This window comes from Thamnophis elegans, chromosome 9 (assembly GCF_009769535.1).
Source record: "Thamnophis elegans isolate rThaEle1 chromosome 9, rThaEle1.pri, whole genome shotgun sequence".
In the NCBI taxonomy this organism is placed as follows: Eukaryota; Metazoa; Chordata; class Lepidosauria; order Squamata; family Colubridae; genus Thamnophis; species Thamnophis elegans.
In genome coordinates, this window is record NC_045549.1 from 53,057,084 (window position 1) to 53,079,793 (window position 22,710).

At 35.2% G+C, this 22,710-nt stretch overlaps 1 protein-coding gene across 1 annotated transcript in view; it reads left to right on the forward strand.

The window, feature by feature from the left end:
* GPM6A (glycoprotein M6A) overlaps nt 1-22,710 on the forward strand; it is a 198,045-nt gene that overhangs the window by 153,660 nt on the left and 21,675 nt on the right. Inside the window, 4 exon segments of the mRNA XM_032224737.1 lie at nt 13,491-13,683; nt 19,195-19,270; nt 19,272-19,317; nt 19,320-19,351. Of these exon segments, the coding sequence (XP_032080628.1) occupies nt 13,491-13,683; nt 19,195-19,270; nt 19,272-19,317; nt 19,320-19,351 (347 nt within the window).

Here is a 22,710-nt window from a genome sequence, read left to right on the forward strand (position 1 = left end):
TTTGGCCTCTTGGATAACAGGACTATTTTTTTTATTGCCAATCATACTTCTTTTGTCGGTTTGTTGTTTTTTCTACAGGCTATACATAAAGAAAGAAATTAAGATTACTTGTGTGTGTGTGCATTTATGTGTAGTACAAATGGATTTCCATATTATTTCTAGCAAGCAAAAAAAATCTTGTTTAATTTATTAAACTGTATTCACTGTATCACAATATAGCAAATTATTTCTTTTTATACCAAGCATTATTTCTGATTATTGATTCCCTAAAACAAATCTGGATAGAGAAGCTGCCTCACGTCTCCTGAATTTGCTTTATGAAGGTATAAATTGTCACTGAATACTAAATAGTTATTATTTGACACATGTGTTCTACTTCATGATATACATAAGCCTATGCATATTTTTGTTTATACATATGCAGTTTTATCTGTTCTAGATGTGTTACATATAATCTATTCCAGCTGTTCTAGATCTATTACATATAATCTGCTGGAGTTGGTTGATAATACACAAAGACACATCGGATTCAGGATTCATTTTAATGAAAAATTCCTGCAGACTCCAAAGAAAAGCCACCATCCTGCATTGGACTTGGGAATCCTCTTGCTACCTCCATCTGCATCTCCATCAACAGGCCTCTTGCCTGAAGCCTCTTTGAAAACCAAGAAAACAAAACTACCAAGACCAGGGAAGGCTGTGGGTGGTTGCATCTCTTAGAGACAAAGCCAGGGTCTGTTCTTTCCCACTTGCCTGTATTCCATCTTTACCACTTCCACTACTTGCAGCTTCATTCTATCATTAGCAGCCCATGTTGTGATGATACAGTTGGAGTTGCAACTAGTCCACAGTGCATGAGCCTGAGTAGTTATGAGCACATCTTGGTAATCCCGCATTATATCACTAACCCACAAACTGCAGTGGCTCCCAACTGGGTTCTTGGTACCTTTGTGGCGTAGGCTGATTTATTTGCTGGATCGCCTATATTGAATTACTTCTGCCTACTTACTGATAGATTAGGTACGTTCTGGGATTGGTTTATTAAAAGAATGCCATCTTGCAGGACTCAAGAAGTATGTATACACACACACACACACACACACACACACACACACACATACACACACACACACCTGCAATCCAACAGCACTTCCTAACCTTGTACTTCATTGTATTTTACATTTACTCTATAGAAAGGTGGTGAGAGAGATAAGAAAGAAGGAAGGAAAGAAGAGAGAGAAAGAAAATAAGTGGGGGAGAGAGAAACAAGAAGGAAGTAAGGAAGAAGAAAGAAAGAAAGAGAACATGATCACAATTGAGCCCACTGGTTTGAACAATATTACTAGTATCATTTTATAATTTATACTATAGATTTCCAGGTTCATTATCCCTACTTCACTTTCATTATCAGATTCTTCATGTATGGCATGCATTCCCACATTCTTTTCAAGTGGCTTGGTTGTTTATTTTTTAGCAAATTATTTTTTCTTGAGCAAAAAGCTCTCTGACCAGGTTTGAAAGTTTCATCTTTTAAATCTGTAATGAGCTGGTGTGTGTGAACCTTTGCCATAACAACAGAACAGTTAATTTTCTTTCTTCATTTTATTGCAGGCTAATTCATACTTGTTTTCACTCCTGATTGCAACTCTATAGTATTCTAGAGCAGTTTCCATGGATATTCAAATTTTAGTGTGAAATGTTAAATCTGTTAACAGTTAACATTAACTGTTAGGAGTCTGTTTTTGAATACTATATTTCAGATGTGCGTGGCTTACTTTATATTTTAATGTATCATTTAGTACTTCACAAAATTTGCAAGTTTGAGTATTTCTCAGTTTGGCTCAATATGCATCAATATATTCCTCCCTCTTTTTGCTTGTGCTTAGGAAATATAAACAATATTTGCAATTGGCAGATAGAAATTTTTAAGTGCCATTAGAGATTTTTAGGTATGGCATTCAGTGTGCTGATTTTTTTTTTTATTTAAACATTTTAATAGGTTATAAGATAACATAGAATACAAAAGTAAATAGGAAGACACAGTGGGGAGAAAGGGGGCAAAGAAAGGTGAGGAGGGACTCAGAAAAGAAAAGAAGGCACATTGACTTCTGACTCCCTCTGTTGCAGTAAAATAAAGCTATTTCTATAAAAATATATCAATCTATTTGGCCAGTATGCATTATATTTGTTATTATGATTCGTTGCAGACAACCAGATATTTAGATTGGATTTGATATTTTATTCATTTATCTCATTCTTCCCAGTTCTTGTTTTTGTTTTGTTGTTGTTGTTGTTGTTAACAATATAGTAATTACATTTTGCTTTATGTTTTTGGGGCTTCAACTATCTACAAACAGATAATAATGATGATGACATTTCCGAAACAATTATATCTTAAGTGGACAAATGGAACTTTCTTAAGACAGCCTTTCTCAACATGATATTTTTCAGATGAGCTGTATCCTGCCTTCCACCATCAAATAAATAGTGATGATATAGGGGAAGGATGAATTGAAGACAATAGACTCAAGATCCCATATGGATCTTGACAGAGTAGAACACTGGGTCCTATCTATCCTGTTTCCCTGAAATAAGACCTCCCTGGATAATGAGCCCAATTGGGCTTTTGAACTCGTGCACTAAAATAAGCCTGCCCCCCAAAATAAGCCCTCCCCAAAAATATTGAACCCAGCTGCAGCCAAGAGGTGACCATGCTTGCAGCCTCCTGCACCTCAAAAATAATAAGACCTTGGAGGAGGAGCCAATGTCACAACAAGATGGACGTATGGTTCTCGATGCTCTGAGATCGCAGCCAATACTTTCGCCACTGGGTGGTCAAATTGGACCTAAACTGTCCCGAAGAGACGGTGAACAGGAAGAATACATCTTGCTGACCTCAGGGATATCACAAAATCCCTAAAAGAAGCAAGAGAAGTTCTTCAAGCCGGCGACAAATATCCAGCCAAGGCTGACAAGTCGGGGCAGCTCCAAAATGGAAGGATACAGAAAGAGAAAGTGTTTCCAGCTGGTGAGGACTTTTACTGTTTTAAAAAGACTGCCTATAAAAACTTAAAATTAATCTAAATTGCAGTATAGAAGAATCAAGCGCCAGAATTAAATTTGGAATGGTTTTGGACAGTGGTTATCTTACTTTTAAATGCTATCTTTATTTATGCAAGCTTTGAAATGGATGGATTAAGTTTTCTTCTAATTTTTCTTTTATTGTTCTCTATACCCTGTGGACTAAAGTTTTCCTCTTTCATTGTTGTGGGTATTTTTCTAATTCATTTAAAGATTGGACTCTTTTTTCCTAACTTGAAATACAAAAAAAAAATAAAAATACAAAAGGAAAGTAGATTTTCAACAGTATTACCGCTGCTCGGAGGCTGGGAGGTTTTGTTGATTGGTGTTTGTGTATTGAAAATGGAACACTTTTTTTCCTCCACGGATTGTTTTGACTTGGCACTACAAGTTTTACTGCTTGGCTACAGAGAGTGATAAGAAGGGAAGCACACGGATGTCCCTTTGAAGTATATATTTCTAATCAGTGAAAAGTGAAAACAACATTCTTAGTGAATCTATGCTTTAATTTTATTAACCTTCCAAGCTAGAGCAGCTGTGTTTGTTAGAATAGCACAATTTCAAAAGAAAATAGAGGTCTCAAGTTTGCAAAAGATACTTTCAGAAATACAGAAATTATCAAATACATATGAAAGAATAGAGAAAATACTTAGAGCACATAGCAATAAAATATGATGAAGTTGAGAATGTCTATCAAATGCAAAACGGGGTGGTTGAAACTAAAAAGATCGAAGTGGAAATGAATCTGCTTATATTTATGGTGATTGGTTTGTCTCTGAAAATGGAAAAAATGGAACACTGAAAGAGGAATTAAATGGAGAGGAAATTTATCCCAGAAGGCAAGATACAGAAGAAGAAAAAACTAAAGAATCTATGGATTTAAAGAGAGAAATTCTATTAGCAAAAGCATTGATAACACTTCTGACAATCAAGATAAGCTGAATAAGGAAACAGAAAGAGGGAATCAAGATTATATGAGAGAACTTATAAGGAGGAGTTGCTAAGAGAAGTCGATACAAAGCTGACCAAGAAGATGATTAGAGGACTGGCACCACAAATGGCAGAAGATATGAGACTGTTTTGCTGTTGGAAAGATACAGGTTGATAGATGGAAGAATATAATTTAAAACTAGTTAAACTTAGTGAAATTTATTGATAATAGATATAGCTAAAATAATAACTGATAATGTTACTAATGTATACAATGTGTAGTATTATGATGAGTATAATTGGATATGAATATTGAATGGCACCCATGAAAAGAAGATTAGCAATCCCTACATAAAGGATAATAATAATAATAACAACACAACAACAACAACAACCGAACTAAGTTAGATACAATTAAAGTTTGATTATAGGGGGAAAATGTTGTGATATAGGATATAGTCAAATAAAGGAGGGATAAAAATAACAATGTATATATAGATAGGGGTATAACATAGGAAACTGGATGTAAACTTTAAACAGTGATTTGGAAAGGAGGATTAGATAACTTTCTTATTAAATATTATGGATGTTTACCTAGAATAGGACATAAGGATTTAGTGTTAGTGGAGGATTTTAGAAATAGTAATTGAAAGGCCAGTATGTGGTTATGTATTAAATTTTGGTATATTTTATGATGAAGGACGCTTAAGCAATTATAGTCAAATGAAAATGGAGATATGATGATGGTGACATGTATAAATATTTGAGTCAAAATACTTAATATGAATTATGTTTGTTGACTGTGGAAGAGATGGACGAACGTCTTTTGTAACCAACTGATACACTTTCTATAGCATGTAAAGAAGGATGTTGTATTTGTTTTAAATTAAAATTAAATTTTTTGTTAAAATAATAATAATAATAAGTTCTTCCCAAAAATAAGGCCAAGCGCCTATTTCAGGAGTCAAAAGAAAATAAGACCCTGTCTTATTTTCAGGGAAACACGGCAACAAATAAAATTCAATGTAGAGAAAAGTAAAGTCTTACATTTAGGCAATAAAAACCAAAAGTATGCACATAGATGGCTTAATAGCAGTAACTGTGAGAGGGATCTTGGAGTCTTAGTGGACAACCAATTAAATATGAGTAAACAGTGTGCGGAAACAGCCAAAAAAACCCAATGCAATCCTAAATTGCATTAACACAGGGATTCAATCAAGATCATGTGAGGTACTAATACCACTCTATAAAGCCCTAGTAAGACCATACCTAGTATAATGCATCCAGATTTGGTCACCACACTATAAAAAAATGTTGAGATGTTTAGAAAGAGTGCAGAGAAAAGCAACAAAGATGATTAGGGGACTGGAGACTAAAACATGTGAAGAATGGTTACAGGAACTGGGCATGGCTAGTCTAGTGCAGACAAGGACCAGGGGCGACATGACAGCAGCAATCCAATATTTGAGAGGTTATCACAGAGAGGAGGGGGGCGGGGTCAACCTATTTTCCAAAGCACCTGAAGGCCAGACAAAAATAATGGAAAATGATCAAGAAGGGATTCGAACTAGAAATAAGGATAAATTTTCTGACAGTTAGAAAAATCAACCAATGGAACAAGGGACCAATGGAGCCTTCAGAAGTTGTGGGAGCTTTATCACTGGAAGCTTTCAAGAAAATGGACTGCCATCTGTCAGAAATGGTGTATGGTGTCCTGCTTGGGCAGGGTGGTGGTAGTTGGAATAGATGACCTACAAGGCCCCTTCCAACTCTGTTATTCTGTTTAACTGCCATCTGAGATTCCTTATTATTGTGAATATTATAATAATAACATCAGCTACAATAACACTGGCATTGACAAAATCACCCTCAGTCAATCACAAAAGGCAGATTTGCTCTGAACAGTTTACATCCTTTAACAATACCTTTAATACCATCAAGCAATAGCATTTGCCCATGCAAAGTCCTGTAAAGGACTTGATAGGTGGATAACAATGCCAATGCACAGCACCGCTCACTGACCTAGCGGTATCCGGAAGGCACCAAGCAACGCAAGCCTTTGCCTCCACCCCATTCCTGCGGCTTGGCGCCTTCAGGATACCACTAGGTCGGTGAGTGGCGCTCTGCCTGGCTGGGGGAGGGTGTCCAGGGGACTTATTTTGGGGAAGGGCTTACATTTTTGCCCACCTGAAAAATGTGGCATGGCGTTATTATCAGGACATGTTGTATTTGGGGAAAACACGGTATAAAGTTCTACCTAACAAGGAAATTATTGAAGAATAAAAGGATTAATCCTCTTTATTTAGATTGATATGATGGAGAAACAAATAAGACCAACTCACAGGTAGTTTATAGAGGGTCTGTCTGCAGGTTTGTGACTAATTTATCATACATGTAGGCAGCCAATGCTAAATAGCTCTCATGCTTATTAGTTGTGGGAGTAGAATGTTTCATTTAAATTGCAATAAACTTAATGTACTGAAAACATATAAAGCTAATCAGAACCCAATTTCCTCTGCATTTTCATAACCATTAATGCCCACAAATGAGAGTTTTCTGTTTAATGAAATATATACTATGCAATTAGTTGTTGGGTATATTGATGAATTAATTTTTGCTATTTGTGTTCATTTAGTACATTGAATATTTTAAAAACTAAAATATATAAAAGTACTTTTCTGTGACATTGTAGAAAGTGATTTTACTGTTCTACTAACAACTATGTTCTCAGCATGAAATTGTCAGTTTTGAAATTGACCAGTATAAGCTAAAAGAAATCAATGTTGCCCATTTTTGGGAGCTATATATTCTTAAAATATCAGAGTTTAATTTCTTAAGGAAAAATATCCCAAAGTATCCCAGTGTTTCAAAAATGATTTGCCATACAATACAGAGGCCTATGTTTGAACAAACATAAGTAAAATCTATAAGCGACATTTTAGTAGAATTAGTTTTGGGACATCTTATGTCATGTGACGTATCACAATTTTTCCCCCTTTACTAAACTGGGGGTGGGCGTGGCCAGAACATGATGCATCTGGCCCATGGACAGTGAATTTGACATCCCTGTCCTAGATTTATTATCATAGAAGAATCATATATTATCTAAGAGGGAGATAATATAAAAAGCAGGAATCTTGATAGTTATGCCAAGTATTGAAAAGGATTCTTTTTTATTTAGATAGGAACTGGTTTCTGTTATGAAGCAGCATGGATGTGAGGTTCCTGGATGAACTATGAATAGGCACCATTCACTTGAGTTGCAGGTAGTCCCTATAGCCTTGAATATACTGGCCACATTGTTGCAGAAGCACAGCCCATCTTGCTGATCGAAAAGTTGGAAAACGTTGGTGACACATTCTCTGAGATGTGACTTGCACTTTCATACAACATATTCTACCCCTTGAGCCTAGATGTCAGAAGCTTAACATGGGACTTGATGAGATCAAATTCTCTGATCAGATTGTTGAGATCTTTCTGTTTGGGGAGGTATTGCTTTCTCTCCTCAGACACATCTGTGAAATTGTAATCTGTATCTGCAATATCCTCCTCACTGTCTGACTTGCTTCTCGCTCTTGAAGATAGCTGATCCCTCTCAGAAAGATGGGAGTAGGTAGCTCAGGCAGTGTGGTACTGGGCAATGAATGAAAGAATGTCTCGATACATGATAAGAGGTGTGCTCATTGTCATTTTGTTGTTGGAAATGTCCACCATGCAGAAGTAACAGTTGCTTGAGTGGTCAGTTAGTTCTCATCACATTCTTGAGATAGCAAACTTCATGACTCTTTTTGTCCCCTGTACCAACCTGTGAACATAGCAGAATTATATATTGTTTTCAAAAAAATTGAAATTTCACACATTATCTAATTTTGTATTTGTATTTATTATACTTGTATGCCGCCCTATTCCCGGAGGGACTCAGGGCGGCGAACAAAGATACATGGGGGAAGGGGGCAATACAAAAACAAACAAGACAAACAGGATACAAAGACAAATTAAAAACTACACAACAATCAACAATTCGAGTGGGGCTGGGAACTCATCAGCCCCAGGCCTGCCGGAACAGCCAGGTCTTGACAGCTTTGTGGAATTTTGTGCAAGATATTACCATAGGGCTATGATGATGAATTTGTGGCACATATGCCACAGGTGGCACATGGAGCCATATCTGACGGCACACGAGCTGTCAGCTCCAGCTTGCATGCGCACACTGGCCAACTGATTTTCACCCTTCAGGAAAGTCTCCAGAGCCTGGGGAAGATGAAAAATGGGCCCAACCGGGCTAAAGGAAGTTTGGAAGTGATCCGGTTTTGGCTTCCGGGAGCTGAGGGAGGCTGTTTTCACCCTTCTCAGGCTCTAAAAAGCTCCAAAGCCTAGGGAGGGTGGAAAATGGGCCCAACAGGCCTACCAAACTTCCAGTAGGTTGGTTGGGCCCCTTTCTCCACCCTCCCCAGGCTCTTGAGGCTTTCTTGGAGCCTGGGGAGGGTGAAAACGGCCTCCCTAGGCTCCCCCAGAGGAAATACCTACCTCAGCTTGTAGGTGAGCAGTGTGGTGCACGTAGAGGGGTTTGTGCATGCATGCTCATGTGGGGAGTAATTTGCATTAGGGGGTGCTTGCACATGCATGCGCTATTGCATGCGCATGCTCACATTTTTGGCATCCAACAACAAAAAAGGTTAGCCATCACTGCCATAAGGTATAACTATATATTGTAGAACACTAAAAATAGTGAAATTTTTCTTAATTGTAACTCTCAAATTGTAATAAATCAATGAAATTCCATCTAGTGAGCAGCAATTTTTCACTTTACCTTAAGTTTTATTCCAGTGTTTGCATGTGAATGATATGCACAGGGGTTGTCTGATTCCCGACAGGGATGCTGAATTATGCTTTGTAGGTTTCACACATCTTAACAGATGCTTTCATGGAGTGCTTTTCACTCTTGTCTTGATAATTGTCCACGCATGTAGCAAAATGCATCTGCTGGGTGCAAGCAACCTCTTAATGCAATCTAAATCAGATTCACTGTTCTCTTACTCAGGAATTAGACAAACTAATTGGTTTCGGGCACTTGTACTTTTATACTTCTATGGATACTCCTGGATGATCCCAGAAGTGTTAGAAATTTCTAAACGATTTAGAAAGTTCTAGAAAATTCTGGCCAATTCTAGAAACTTCAGGACAGTTCTCACAGGTTCTGGAATATCTGGAAATTACTCAGCATTGGATGTGAATCAAGACTATTATATGGTATTATATACAGTAGGTGGTTCAACCAGGTCATTGCATCACTTGAACTCTATCTGAATTTCTGCTCCATTGTCTACTAATTTTTTTTTAATCTTTCTCCATTTCAGTCAACATATGACCACATGGTGGGAATAAGAGCACTAATGTTCTCATCAATCAGGAGGAATAATTCTATAAATATTAGCTCAATTGTAAAGCTTTCTCAAGTTCCTTTCAAATTTTGTTCCATAATTTTGGTCTCAAACTAATTTGGTTATGACCCAAAACTAATTTTGGAAATTTAAAAAAAAAATGGCACGGAAGGGGGAAAACGGCCATGAAAAAAAATTGTTATTTTTTTGGTTGGAATCCAATTGGTCGTTGTCAGAAGCATTTGTGACCAGAGGTTCTACTGTAGGCAATTTGGGGTCAGTGGTGGGATTCAAAAATGTTTACTACTAGTTCGGTGGGTGTGGCTTGGTGGGTGAGCATGGCTTTGGACGGTGTGGCAGGGGAAGAATACTGTAAAATCTCCATTCCCATCCCACTCCAGGAGAAGGATACTGCAAATCCCCATTTCCTCCCGAACAGCTGGGATTCGGAAGCAGAGAATAGATGGGAGCATGGCCAATAGAGGTGGTATTTACTGGTTTTCCGAACTACACAAAATGTCCGCTACTGGTTCTCCAGAACTATTCAGAACCTGTTTGAATACCACCTCTGTTTGGGATGCGTTGGGTGACTGAAGCTTGTGAAGGGCTTTGTTTGTACAACATTTTGCCATTGAATTCTTTTTAAAAAAAGAAAACTAAAAAAACTGCTTTGGTATGAGATTTCAGTGGAATGGAAAATGGATCCACAGTATTTGCTTATTTTACAATATGTTCGCTTATATACTTTGTTAAAAACAACATCTGTAACTTGCGATTTAAAGAATGCATACCGTAATTATTTTTGTTTTCTTGTTATCCCACTTTAGAAATATGCAATGCATTTTGTTAAAATATTGTAAAAGGGCGTTTTTCTATGTTATCAGGGCATACTGAAATTCTATAATGATGTATTTGTGTGAATGAAACATATAAGACAGCAGAACATTAAATTAAATATATTGATTGGCCATTTACGTGTGCAATATGCTTAATATTTTCAATATATAATGTTGCTGTATATGTAAAATATGAAACAAAGCTATATTCCCCTCCCTACTTTCAGATGGAAGCTTAGGCAGACAATTTTTGATCACATCCCACCCACCCACTCTCATCTTTTTATAAAGGTAGTGGGAGGAATGTACTGATTTTTAAAAAAGAAGGACAATAGTTAATGTAAGGGCATGTGCATTATCTCAGCTCAAGATATCTAGTGCATTTTAAATGCACATGTTCTTTATTTTCAACTAACATCACAAACTTCTTTATGTTGCTTTATTGTTGTAATTCAATATGATCATATTATTTCTCCTAATCCCTGAGTAGTATAAGCATTCCAAATAAAATTCTACAAGCAGATTATACTTTAAGCAAGTAGGTATGTTACTGAGCAATAAATCTTAGAAAAAGTGATTCCTTAAATAGCAGTATGTAAATTTAATATTAATTATGATTGTATAGGTTTAGTTAATCAAATACATTATACTGAAGTAAATCAAAATTTCAAACACTGTCTGTTATTCAATACAAATTCAACACCAGAAATAATCTCCAATGCATACATTCTCATCAACTAAGCTCTTGGTCCATAAGATACCTCAGCTGATTAATTATACATTCAGGGAACTGTCTGTGATAACCTCTTCAGCATGTTCATATTCTAGAGCTTTTGAGATTATATCTTCCTGAATTTCCAGCCACCATGACCAGGAATTTTATGAGCAGCTATTCATTGTTTCATGGTGATCACCTACCTTTAATAATATCTACATTTTGTTTTGACTTGCCTACTGTTCATCATGATTAAGTTAGTCAATATTGATACCTTTAAAAAAGGCAAACCCATCATTCTGATGATAGTTGTTTAAGCTGAACTATTTGTATAGACAAATCACTGGTTCTAAAGATGGTAATATTAATCATTGTTATAAACATACATTCCTTCACTTAAAGGGATGTGGGATTTTTAAATGTTTATGTAACAATAATTTATAATTGGTATGGAATCCTATATATATATATATATATATATATATATATTATAAGATATATATTATATATATAATATATATATATATATATATGTTTTTAATTTGTGCTGATAAATAAATAAAGGAAGACTAGTATAGATCTATTTCAAGCTATTTAGCTCTCATCAGCTAGCCATATCCTTACTGGGATTCGAACCTGTGCTCTATTGCCTCCCAGGCAGGGAGTTAACCATTTTGAGCTACAGAGAACGACTCCTTTTACGACTCCTATATATATAATATATATATATATAGCAATTATTTGTGTAGTTTCCTATTTAGTAGAATTAAATTATTTAAATCTTGTTAAGAATCTTTCCATTTTCTCATTGACTTAATACCCAATGAATAGTATTATTTTATAAGGCATTTAAGTATTATTGATCACCATGCATTTCAATTCTGTAGATATGTTGAGAATTACTCTTAGAACCTGTTACACATCATTTCAATGATCTATTTTTACTATATTCTGGAAGTTTATTTGACATATCTTATTTCCTGCATGTATTATATTTGGTACCACAAGAGGATGAACCTCATATAAGGAATAACTTTACAAATATTGCACAATGATTTAAATTTTACTCTACAGAAAAAATATTTATATTTTCATTGTCTTGATTATCCCTATCTTAATTAGTTGTTGGATAGCCTATTTTATAATCTTCCTGTACTTTTTAAATTTTTTCTGATCACAGATATTTCAGCAAACAATAATAATTAAGGAGAGATCCCTTTGTAATAATTTGCATGGAATCAACTTAATCTGACAAGTATGAGTGACTGTGGGTTTAAGGGTTCCATGTTTAGTGGTTAGATTAAAGGCCCAAGTGTGGTTTGAGCAAGATGGCTATTTCCTTATCTGTCAGAACTTTAATTGCTGGAGGACAACTCCTTGTGAGGAGTAACTGTCTGGAGCACTTGTGGGCAACTTCCAGTCCTTGCTGTTCACAAATGGAATTACAAAGAGCAAATTTATTGCCATTCTTCATTCCATCATCGCTGTGAGCTCTGCTTTTAGTGGAGGTGTCTTTAGTTCATGATTTCTTCACTATAAGTCTCGGTGTGCAGGACAATTTAAAATGCTGGTGGTTTGAAATAATCTTTTTAAGATTCCTTATCAGGGGCACATACATTGCAAATGGCATGCTAGTGTCTACTATAAGAACATTTTTTTCCAATTGAATGGAATATTGGAAAAATATGAAAGGGAAGTCTGTCATCTGGATATCATTTTAAAAACTGAACACAATGGGATAAAATTGGTTGTCATCAAAGAAAGCAATTCGCAATTCGCAATTTTATGAGTTTATATGCTGCCCAATCCCGGAGGACTCCGGGCAGCTTACAAATACGAAATAGAATAAAATAACACATAGGGGAAATAAACATACACAGTTTAAAAAACACACAACATACATTTGGCTTAAACGGGGGTTGGACCTGATTTAAAAAATCAGCAACCCCAGGCCTGTCGAAACAGCCAGGTTTGTGGGAAGGGTCCGGATCTCTGCCGGTAGATCGTTCCACAGAGCCGGAGCAGCTACAGAGAAGGCTCCCCCTGAGTGGTCGCCAACCGGCATTGTCCGGTCGACGGCACCCGGAGGAGACTCGAAGTGCACAATGTATCTTTATGGAAGATGCAGTTAGATATTCAATTAAAACGTTGCTGATTTTTCATTCTGCCCTGATCTCTCTTTTCCTGGTCAGTTATCTAAAAGAATATATGCAATCCACTCTGTTCTTTCCCCCAGAACACACATAGATACAAACAGTACTGCAACATGCAAGCAAAGCAGAAAACATAGCAGAAACAGATTCAGAATGTTTCTTCATTTTCTTCAGAAAATATTGGTGTCGCTTATGGCCACGGATGGAAAACCATTACATAACCGTACAGTTTTCCAATTTTTGGTGGTGGTGGGGATCTGGTTTCACACAAGCTATTTCAGGTAACCTAGGCATACCATCTATCTAGATGGTAGAAGAAATACCAGAAGTAAAGAAAAAAACTTGTTTTGAGGCAAAAGAATGTCATGTATTAAGTACATTCTTCTCTCCTCAGGTTGTTTTGAATGCTGTATCAAGTGCTTGGGGGGCATTCCTTATGCCTCTCTGATTGCCACCATCTTGCTGTATGCTGGGGTTGCTCTCTTTTGTGGGTGTGGACATGAAGCACTCTCAGGAACAGTGAACATTCTGCAAACCTATTTTGAGATGGCAAGAGCTGCTGGAGACACTCTTGATGTTTTCACAATGTAAGTCTCTGCTTAGTCTTTTATTACATTGTTTAAATACTGCTGTAATAATAAATGTAATGTCTAGACTCTCCACTTCCAGAATATCTGTTGAGAAAGCAAGTTAATTATAATATCTTACACTCTGTCAAATAGAAGGAGTATCAAACACTTCTCTTTATAATTGTTTCTTTTAATGGCTTTTTCAGTCTGAAAAACAGATACATGCACTACAATTGGCAGTGGTTTAAATTTAAAGACAGAATGCACTTGTGGAAGGATACTGACAATAAATGTATTTGACACTCTCCCTACTTAAAGTGTGATGTGTGGTCAAACCATTAGAATAACAATAAGCTTGATTGGCCTTCAACTTTCCCAAAGTCTATAAATACCATGAATTACATAATATTCTCTTACCTGCTTATCCATATATGTACTCGTCACTGTTTAAAACAATTCTTTGTCAGTAGTCAATGATGATACATACACTGTACATACACTGTATTCATCATCAATCTTCATTGGCCAGTCTCAGGCCCACTTCATTCTTAACAGTAGAAGAATGATAACTCATCTGTTGCTTGCCAACTTAATAAAATGATTGCTGGCCCCTCTCCAATTGCTGGCATTTTTCCACTGCTATTTGGAGCATGAGGCACCTTCTACAATTGTTTAAAGAATCTGTTTAAACACATAATGTCTAGTACAATAGGTTTCATGAGCAACGTATAAATAGCTCAATTATCAGTGATACATTATATTCATCATTAAAATATAAAAAACCATCATTCACAATTTCTTATTTCTTCTGTTGCTTTTCCTAAGAAAGATTTAAGCTTTAATACAACCAGTGAGAGGATATAAATTTAAACTGATTTGTGCAACATTGGTTGGCTATTTGTACACAATGAAATTCATTTTACAAATGCAAAAAAAATGGCTAAAAAGGACAAAAACATTTTTGTTGTCCAAAACTCAATTTGAAGGCCCTAAATATTTTTCATAGTATTGTATTGTATATCATTCTGAGTGAGTGAGAATTAGGATTAATTAATCAGGACTAATTTACAAAAAATGCCCACAAACTGTTTTCCTCTGTTCTACATGGATATGTGATCTGACTTGTTGCCTCATTGGTTTCTGCCTCCCCAGATATCAAATACTTTAATATTTTGTAATAATTTTGCAAAAACCTTGCTGCAGATTAAAATTGCTTGAATCATTTTCATTAGTAAATCATAAATAATTAATCAAATCCTCTGGCAGAATTTTTTAGCTGATAGAGCTTCATAAACACTAAAGGATTCATATTGTAGAAGACTAGAAACAAAAACGACTTGTTTCAGGCTCAATGCTAAAGCACATGAAATACATTCAATATTATAGTTATGGCAAGTTCATAAATAAGCAGCATAAATATACAACAAAGGCAGGCTGTGCTTGCGCTGCTTCTTTTCTCTTTTTGTTCCTACTTACCAACCCATAGGCAGAGATAGAGGTTTTGGCAATTCTCCATACCATGGTCTTTATATGTTGATTGATCTAATAAGTATAAGCTGCTGTTTCATTCAAGAAATCTTGAAATCCTCATGACCCTATTGTAGACTACTTAGCTACATGTTAATTAGTTAACTGTACTACTAGATTCAAAATAAAGTGATGGGTATAAATTCATTTGAACTATTCTGTAAGATACTGTGGTCACATGACTGCAATTTCTGAAGAGGTTTTTTTTTTTTTTGCCCGTTCACAATGTTTAACAATGTTAAAACCACAATGTTCCTTTCATGACCAAAATGTTGTAAAACTGAATCCAGTCATGTGGGTTCCTTAACTTACCACTGTAACAACTTATAACTGGAAATTCAGTCCAATTCTAGTCATATGTTAAGAACTACTTGTATGTCCTGTATGTGTGTGGATGGATGGATGGATGGTGGATGGATGGATGGATGGATGATGGATGGATGGATGGATAGATAGATAGATAGATAGATAGATAGATAGATAGATAGATAGATAGATAGATAGATAGATAGATAGATAGGCAGGTGGATTTGGATTTGGATTTGGGTTAGTTTAGTTTAGTTTAATTTCAGTCTATAACTGCAGGGGAATGTTTGTATAATTATATACTCTTGTATTATGTTCCTTTCCTTCCTTAATCAGCAATGTGCATTACCTCAGTTCCTTCAAAGTGTGATAAACCAGATTTCCTGTGTTGGGGATTCTTTCTGCCAAGGGCACACTTGAGGTCTCCTCTACGCCAGGACAGTTAAGGTGACCAAAGCAAATGGAAGAGTTCAAATCAGTCATTAACCATGGCACCTCTTGAGTGACTAAGAACCAGTCACTCAACCTGTTACGAGATAAAATTAGAGGAAGCAATGCTATGAATGCAAACTGATGGTGTTGGAGGAACAGAAAGATAAAAATCTAAATAAGAAAAACAGTATTAACATCCACTTTGATGCCACAATTGGACACTGCAAAATTACAATTGGAGAGGGGAATATTATTCCTCACTACCTATATGCATGGCAGGACTGTTAATATTTTAAAGATACAAATGAAAATAGGTTAACTATATCTTCAGTGAAATATACTGCTTAGCTCTCAGGCTGATGCCTCCATTATTCTAATGCTGGTTACCTCTTTCTTATACTTCACAAAGTAGTTAGTTAATCAATTGTGTCCTTATTCCATATTAATAGTTAGCAATCAACAGTTACCTAGTTAGTGTATGCATGTGGTTCTTTCTCATATAGGCATCTGCTTCTTTGTTTAGAATATTATACATTGTCACCAACCATAAGGCAGCTTTTCTAGAAAATTCTCTAATTTCATGCTGTCTGGTTCATTATTCTTCTATTCCTATGATTTAAAAGCAAAACAAAATCCTAACTCTAAGCTTATAAAATATTAATAATGACAGGATCCCTCAGCCTTTAATCCTCCTTTAGAGCATAATCAAGCCAAATGGCTCAGTGCTGATGTAGGGAAAATACACTGTTTCTTTGAATGAATAATCTTGAGAGCTGTGGAAGTGGCAATTTAAAAATAATTAGCCCCACTAAGAAATATATCCTTTTATTCTGAATTGTATTTATTCAGTTGTTTATTCAATAAAAGCAAAATAAAATTATTAAAGATTGTATCCTGTAATGCTCTTTACTTGGACAAATCTGTTTAAATATAGATACAGGTTGTGCTGCAGAATTGCAAAATAAAATCCTTGAACATATCTTGATTATATACAAGTCTCAAGAGAGACATGAACATAAACTATGTCCCAAACAGAGCTTGAAAAATGCTTTCATTATGCTTACCATCCATTAGCATTTCAAGTCATGGATTTCTGAGGTCAATATCGTTGCTTATTTTTATTTGACACATACTTAAGCAAAACTGAAATATGAGTTCATAGGAGTATTAGTAATTGTGTGAATTTTGACTATGAAAAAGAGTCCCATGCCTTTTTTAGCATTAATTTTAATAGAGCAACTTTTATTAAGAGGTCAGAAATATGTTCATGATCAGGGTTGACTGTCCATTAACTAAAACAAGAGACATCCCTTAGGCAGCAGATGCTTTGAAGCTGTTGGAAAACCTTATTTCAATTTTTCCCTTCCATAAGCAGGATCCTGGGATAGGAATAGTTATCATGAAAAATTATATCATAATATCACAATGCAAGCCCACTCTTACATTCTTATGTGAGACACCTGAACACAAGTACAAAAATCACAACTTCATGACACAAAGTCATGTGCCACATTGCGCCTCCTATGGGTGCTCAATATTGAAAACTTCTGCAATATTGAAAATGACAGCTTTGATTTCCAAGATTAAGAGGTTTACTGGATGACATCTAGTTAACATGTTGTGGAAAAGGATTGAGAGTTAAAATTGGGAAGCAGATAAGAAATCAAAACTGTTATCATTCCAATCTCCTCTTAAAATAAACATTGAAAGATCTGAACATTATACCGTGTATATCCTAAAATTCTGATAGTATGTACAAATGCCCCTGTAAACTGTGTAGTCTAGTCTTTTAAAATCACAATCATTTATTAGAAATATGGTAAAGAACTCATTATTTACATCTGCTCCTAAATCATCCAATGTTGTTGTGTATTACTGTTTCTGCAAGGAAAATAGTTAATCAATTAGTTTTATAATACATAAAACAAGGGATGCAGTAAATCATAATGTAAATAGGCCCTATGAAATAAATACATAAAAAAACTTAAAATCTCCTTCAGGTTTAGTGTAGGTTTCTGAGTAGGGTCATATCTTGTTCAGGACTGATGTAATAAATGTAGGATAAATGAGTGGGGTTATGGAAAGAGTGACTATTTTCTAATAGAAGTAGGATAGGCATTCTTGCGGATTTTTCCCAGAATCCCCAAACTTTTCATCAAGATTGTTACAGGAAAGTTATAAAAGTTATAAAACCACTTGCATCTGTTGTAGCAAGTGATTTAAAGAGATGAAACTGAAATAATTGTGTCCCCCCCCCCATTTAGTCTGTTATTTTTTTCATTACTAAAAGCCCTTCTATTCTAAAATCTTGCCTGACTTACTGTTGCATTATGACATTGTATATATAGAAGATGACCAGGCTGAGCCTGAGGGAGGAATTAGCACATCATCAGTCTCAAGTCCATCGTTACCACAAGAAGCTAAATCCAAGCCCACCTTGAATTATGTTGACCCTTTTCTAACAGCAATTTGCTTTGACTGTTAGTAGTTCAATTCTTGTAGAGAGCTTTAGCAAGTACTAAACCTGTATGCATTTGAGACACCTTGGCTCTGTACTTAGCTCACATAAAATTCAGCTTTCCTCAATCTATTTTCCTCCAGATTGATAAAACCACATTTCCAGACCGGTTATGTCAACATGAGGATCATGTTAAAGCAGACTGCAGTAAAACTTAGTTTTGGTGAATAACTGCTAAAGAGATAGATAGATAGATGATAGATGATAGATAGATAGATAGATAGATAGATAGATAGATAGATAGATAGATGAGAGAGAGAGAGAGAGAGAGGAGAGAGAGAGGAGAGAGAGAGAGAGAGAGAGAGAGAGAGGAGGAGAGGGGAGAGGAGAGAATGATCAAACAACAAGGATTGCCTTAATTGTCCAAGTTCTATAGATCTGCCTGATTCTTCCAACAGGTGCTGATTGTACTTTGCTGATAATAATAATAATAATATTCAGTTGTATGATATTTTGAAAGAATGACATGTTTCTCTGAATAAACTCTGATATTATGTCAGTTGTGTTTTGTTGATTTGTCATTGCTATGGTGTGTGTGTGTTGGTGTCTTTTATGGACTCAATCTCATTCTTTAGCATAAATGTCTTAATAGTTTCTCATATTTTGCCTATTCATAAGTTAAAACGTATAAATGAAGCATTGTTTTGATAAAATGGTATAAACCAGAGAAATGTATTTTTAAAAATAAATTCAAAACCTTTTGAATATCATTCAAGCCTTATTACATTGAATTCTATTAATTGCAGGATTGACATTTTCAAATATGTGATCTACGGAGTAGCAGCTGCCTTCTTTGTTTATGGTATTTTGTTAATGGTGGACAGGATTTTTTACAACTGGTGCCATCAAGGATCTCTATGGAGATTTCAAATCACCACTTGTGGCAGATGTGTCAGTGCTTGGGTATGTTAGAATGACATTCTTGATTACATAGCTGTCATAATATGCTAACTTCAGCAGGATCAATGTGCTTTAATTTAATCCAGACAAAGTTAGACACTGTCTATAGACTCCAAGTATCTCTCAGAATGCATGTCTACTAAAATAGACTTATAGTTAAGATTTAATAAAAAATTCAAGTTATAATCAACAGTTCTTTGAAATTGTGATATTTTATTCATTATCATAAATATTTATTTGTCACTAGCACATATTTTGTTACAGAAGAAATTTTACACATTTGATACCTTTTACTATATATCGTGGTTCTTTTTTATCTAATCTTGGGGCTTGTTGGCTAGAAAATCCAATCTGTTCAATATGAACAGGCAGTTCTTATTTGAACTGCCTTGACCATAACCGTAGCAGTTTTACTCATAATGTATACTTTACAGTGCAGGATGGAATAGGAAGATGTATGATTCATGTCCTGTTGGTTGTTCTGTTCAAATATGGATGTCAAATATCTAAGCCTAAAAGAGACAGCCAAACAAAATATGAGAAATACCTTCAATGATTAGGGCACCACATAGACACATCTTCTCATGATATGGCAGGTGATGAGACTGCCCATATTTGGCATGGAAATCCCACAACTAAGTGTGGTGCTTGAATAGGCCCTTCTTAAGAATTGTGTCAAACTCATTGGCAGGTATTTGTTTACTTGGAAAATAGTTTTGTTCTCGGTCAGTCAATTTAAAGACTTATTTTTTGCTAATAACTCGCTATCTGTTTCAGTACTGATATCTAGGACTCTGCTTAAAAATGTCCTTTTGAGGGTTGCTAAGAGTAAATGCTGGGTGAAAAACCCATGCTGTGAAGTAATTTTACTAAAGTGGCTTATCCAGGAGGTGGATTGAACCATGCTTATCCATTCTACTAAACATATTTGAGTAGCCTATCAGAGTCCATTTAATAATATACAGTATATAAGACTAATGCAAGATGCTCTCTTTAATTAAATAATAAAAATAATCACAGTGTGGGTCTTATAGTAATGATACTATCTGGGGGACAAGCATAGCACAAGGGGCAAAAAAACACCAGATTTCATATTTTCTCTTTTGGAGATATATATTAACTGAGCAAGATATTTACAATACATTTATAATAATTTATATCTAAATTTGACAAGCATGGGAAGCCATAAATGTGGCTTTAATTTAAAAATAAAGTATTTTAACTGGTTCCATTTTTGGTATGAATACCACATTAATTCAGTGGCGTATAAAACATTATGTCAGTCTCTGAAATTTAATCTGATAAGAAAGACCCGTTTTTATCATGCAATTGTGTACCTTGTGTAAGTTTCCTGAGGTATTTTATTTTTCATTCCTTATTCAGAAAATGTATCAACAAATATATTCTACTTTATCTTTACTTTAGTTCATGTTTTGGTTCTATCTTTGATTTTCAATTTCTCAAAAAGTTTAGAATTGAGTAATTGTTTAACAGAATCCTTAATTATTCATAGTCTATTCAGAAAAAAATGAAGTTTACTGTTGTTATTTTTAATAGCATTTGGTGACAACCTAGTTTCTCAATAAATTGATTTTACCACCAAATTGATTATTGATTTTGTAATAAATTTGCATACATTAGTAATCATTATGTTATAGCAATGTTGCCATTTAAAACTCTGTTCTATAATCTGCAAGCATCTTCCTTTTTAGCTACCACCCAATGTAATAATCTGAAGCATTTCAGTACTTCATGAATTTTCTTATCCTATATATGTACATCTCTGCACATTCAGCAAAGTACAGATACATTTTCCTGCAACTATTAAGTCCCTTGAGCGAGACAGCTGATCTAGAAACATGAAATAGAAATAAATAAAAAAATAAGTTATATTTGTCCTGAATCTTATATATTTAACAACTGATTCTAGAATACTTAATTTCTGTTGAATTGAATTTCTGACTTGAACTTTCTAAAATGATTTCTTTCTTTCTTTTTCTGATCAGAAGTATTCACAGTTGTAGAATTTTTGCAAGTATATGAGTATTAAATCCTTGGAAAATTATGATTTTTTTAAAAAACAGTAGCTACCTAAATAAATATCAGATAACCTTTGCAGCTTGATGCCCTGACTAGGAGGAGAGGGGAACCAGCCGCGTGATAGGTGGGCCAGCACACATATGTGTGTGTGCAGTACAATTCACATGCACAGTGGGCTGGCGTGCACAGACATGTACACTCAACTTCATGTACACTCAACATGTACACTCAACCTCAACTTCAAGTGGAGTTGGGTGTGCATGCACATGCATGCTGGCCGCCTCTCATGTGAGTTGAGCTGCAGGCATACACGTTATATAAAAAAGAGTAAGGGTAGCCTAGAAGAATGGTAAGTACTATGTAATAATAGTAGAATTATAATAATGCCAAAGATAATCTGTATATAAATCTGAGGATATATTTTTTAAAACCCAGTAAAAATGAAAATAAAGGACAAAAAATAGAAAATGAATAGGAAGAGTATATTGGCCTAATTGCTTTTTGAAAAATGATGATATCTCCAATTCCAACTGTATGTATAATGCATAAATTTCACTTTTTTTCTGAAAGACTGAAAGGATACAAAGTAAATAAATAAAAACATTGGCGTATTTCTGGTAAAAGAGAGGGAAAAGCAGTGCTTTGATTACATAATGTATATTGTAGAGATCAAAATTGACAACATTGTACCTTAGAACATTGTAGCTTACAGCAAACTCAAGGCCCAGGGGTTGGATCCAGCCCACGGGGGTGCTTAGATTTGGCCATGGTGCCACCCTGGAAACAGTGAAGGACTGGCCCGTGGTGCCTCTGCCAGTGAAAACGGAGCTTGGGAAGGCCATTTTCTCTGACAGAGTGCTAAGGCCACCACAAGTGCCCCTGAAGGGAGTGATCGAGAAATGGCCACGCCCACTCTGGCCACGCCCACTTCATTCCCCCCAAGGTAAACATAGCCTGATGCGGCCCTCAATGAAATCAAATTTAACACCCCTGCCTCAGAGTATTCAGCAAAATTTCAAAAAAATAGTTAAAGTTCAACAACCATATTACTTTCCACATTTAAATATTTTTAGAAGCGCTGCTTTGTTGTGTTTAATATTATTTTATCATATGCTTAGGATAAATAATATTAAACACTTCTGTTTAATACATAATTCTTCTGCATTATGTAGTTTGAGAGATTTGGAATATCCAGAATATAGCAGACAATTTTTAAAATAATTTTATTTTAAGATGCCCATATTCCTTATTTACATTATTTTTTTAAAATAATAAAATACTCTCTAAAGTTGTTTTCCATTCTGGAATTTTAATCTACTTTT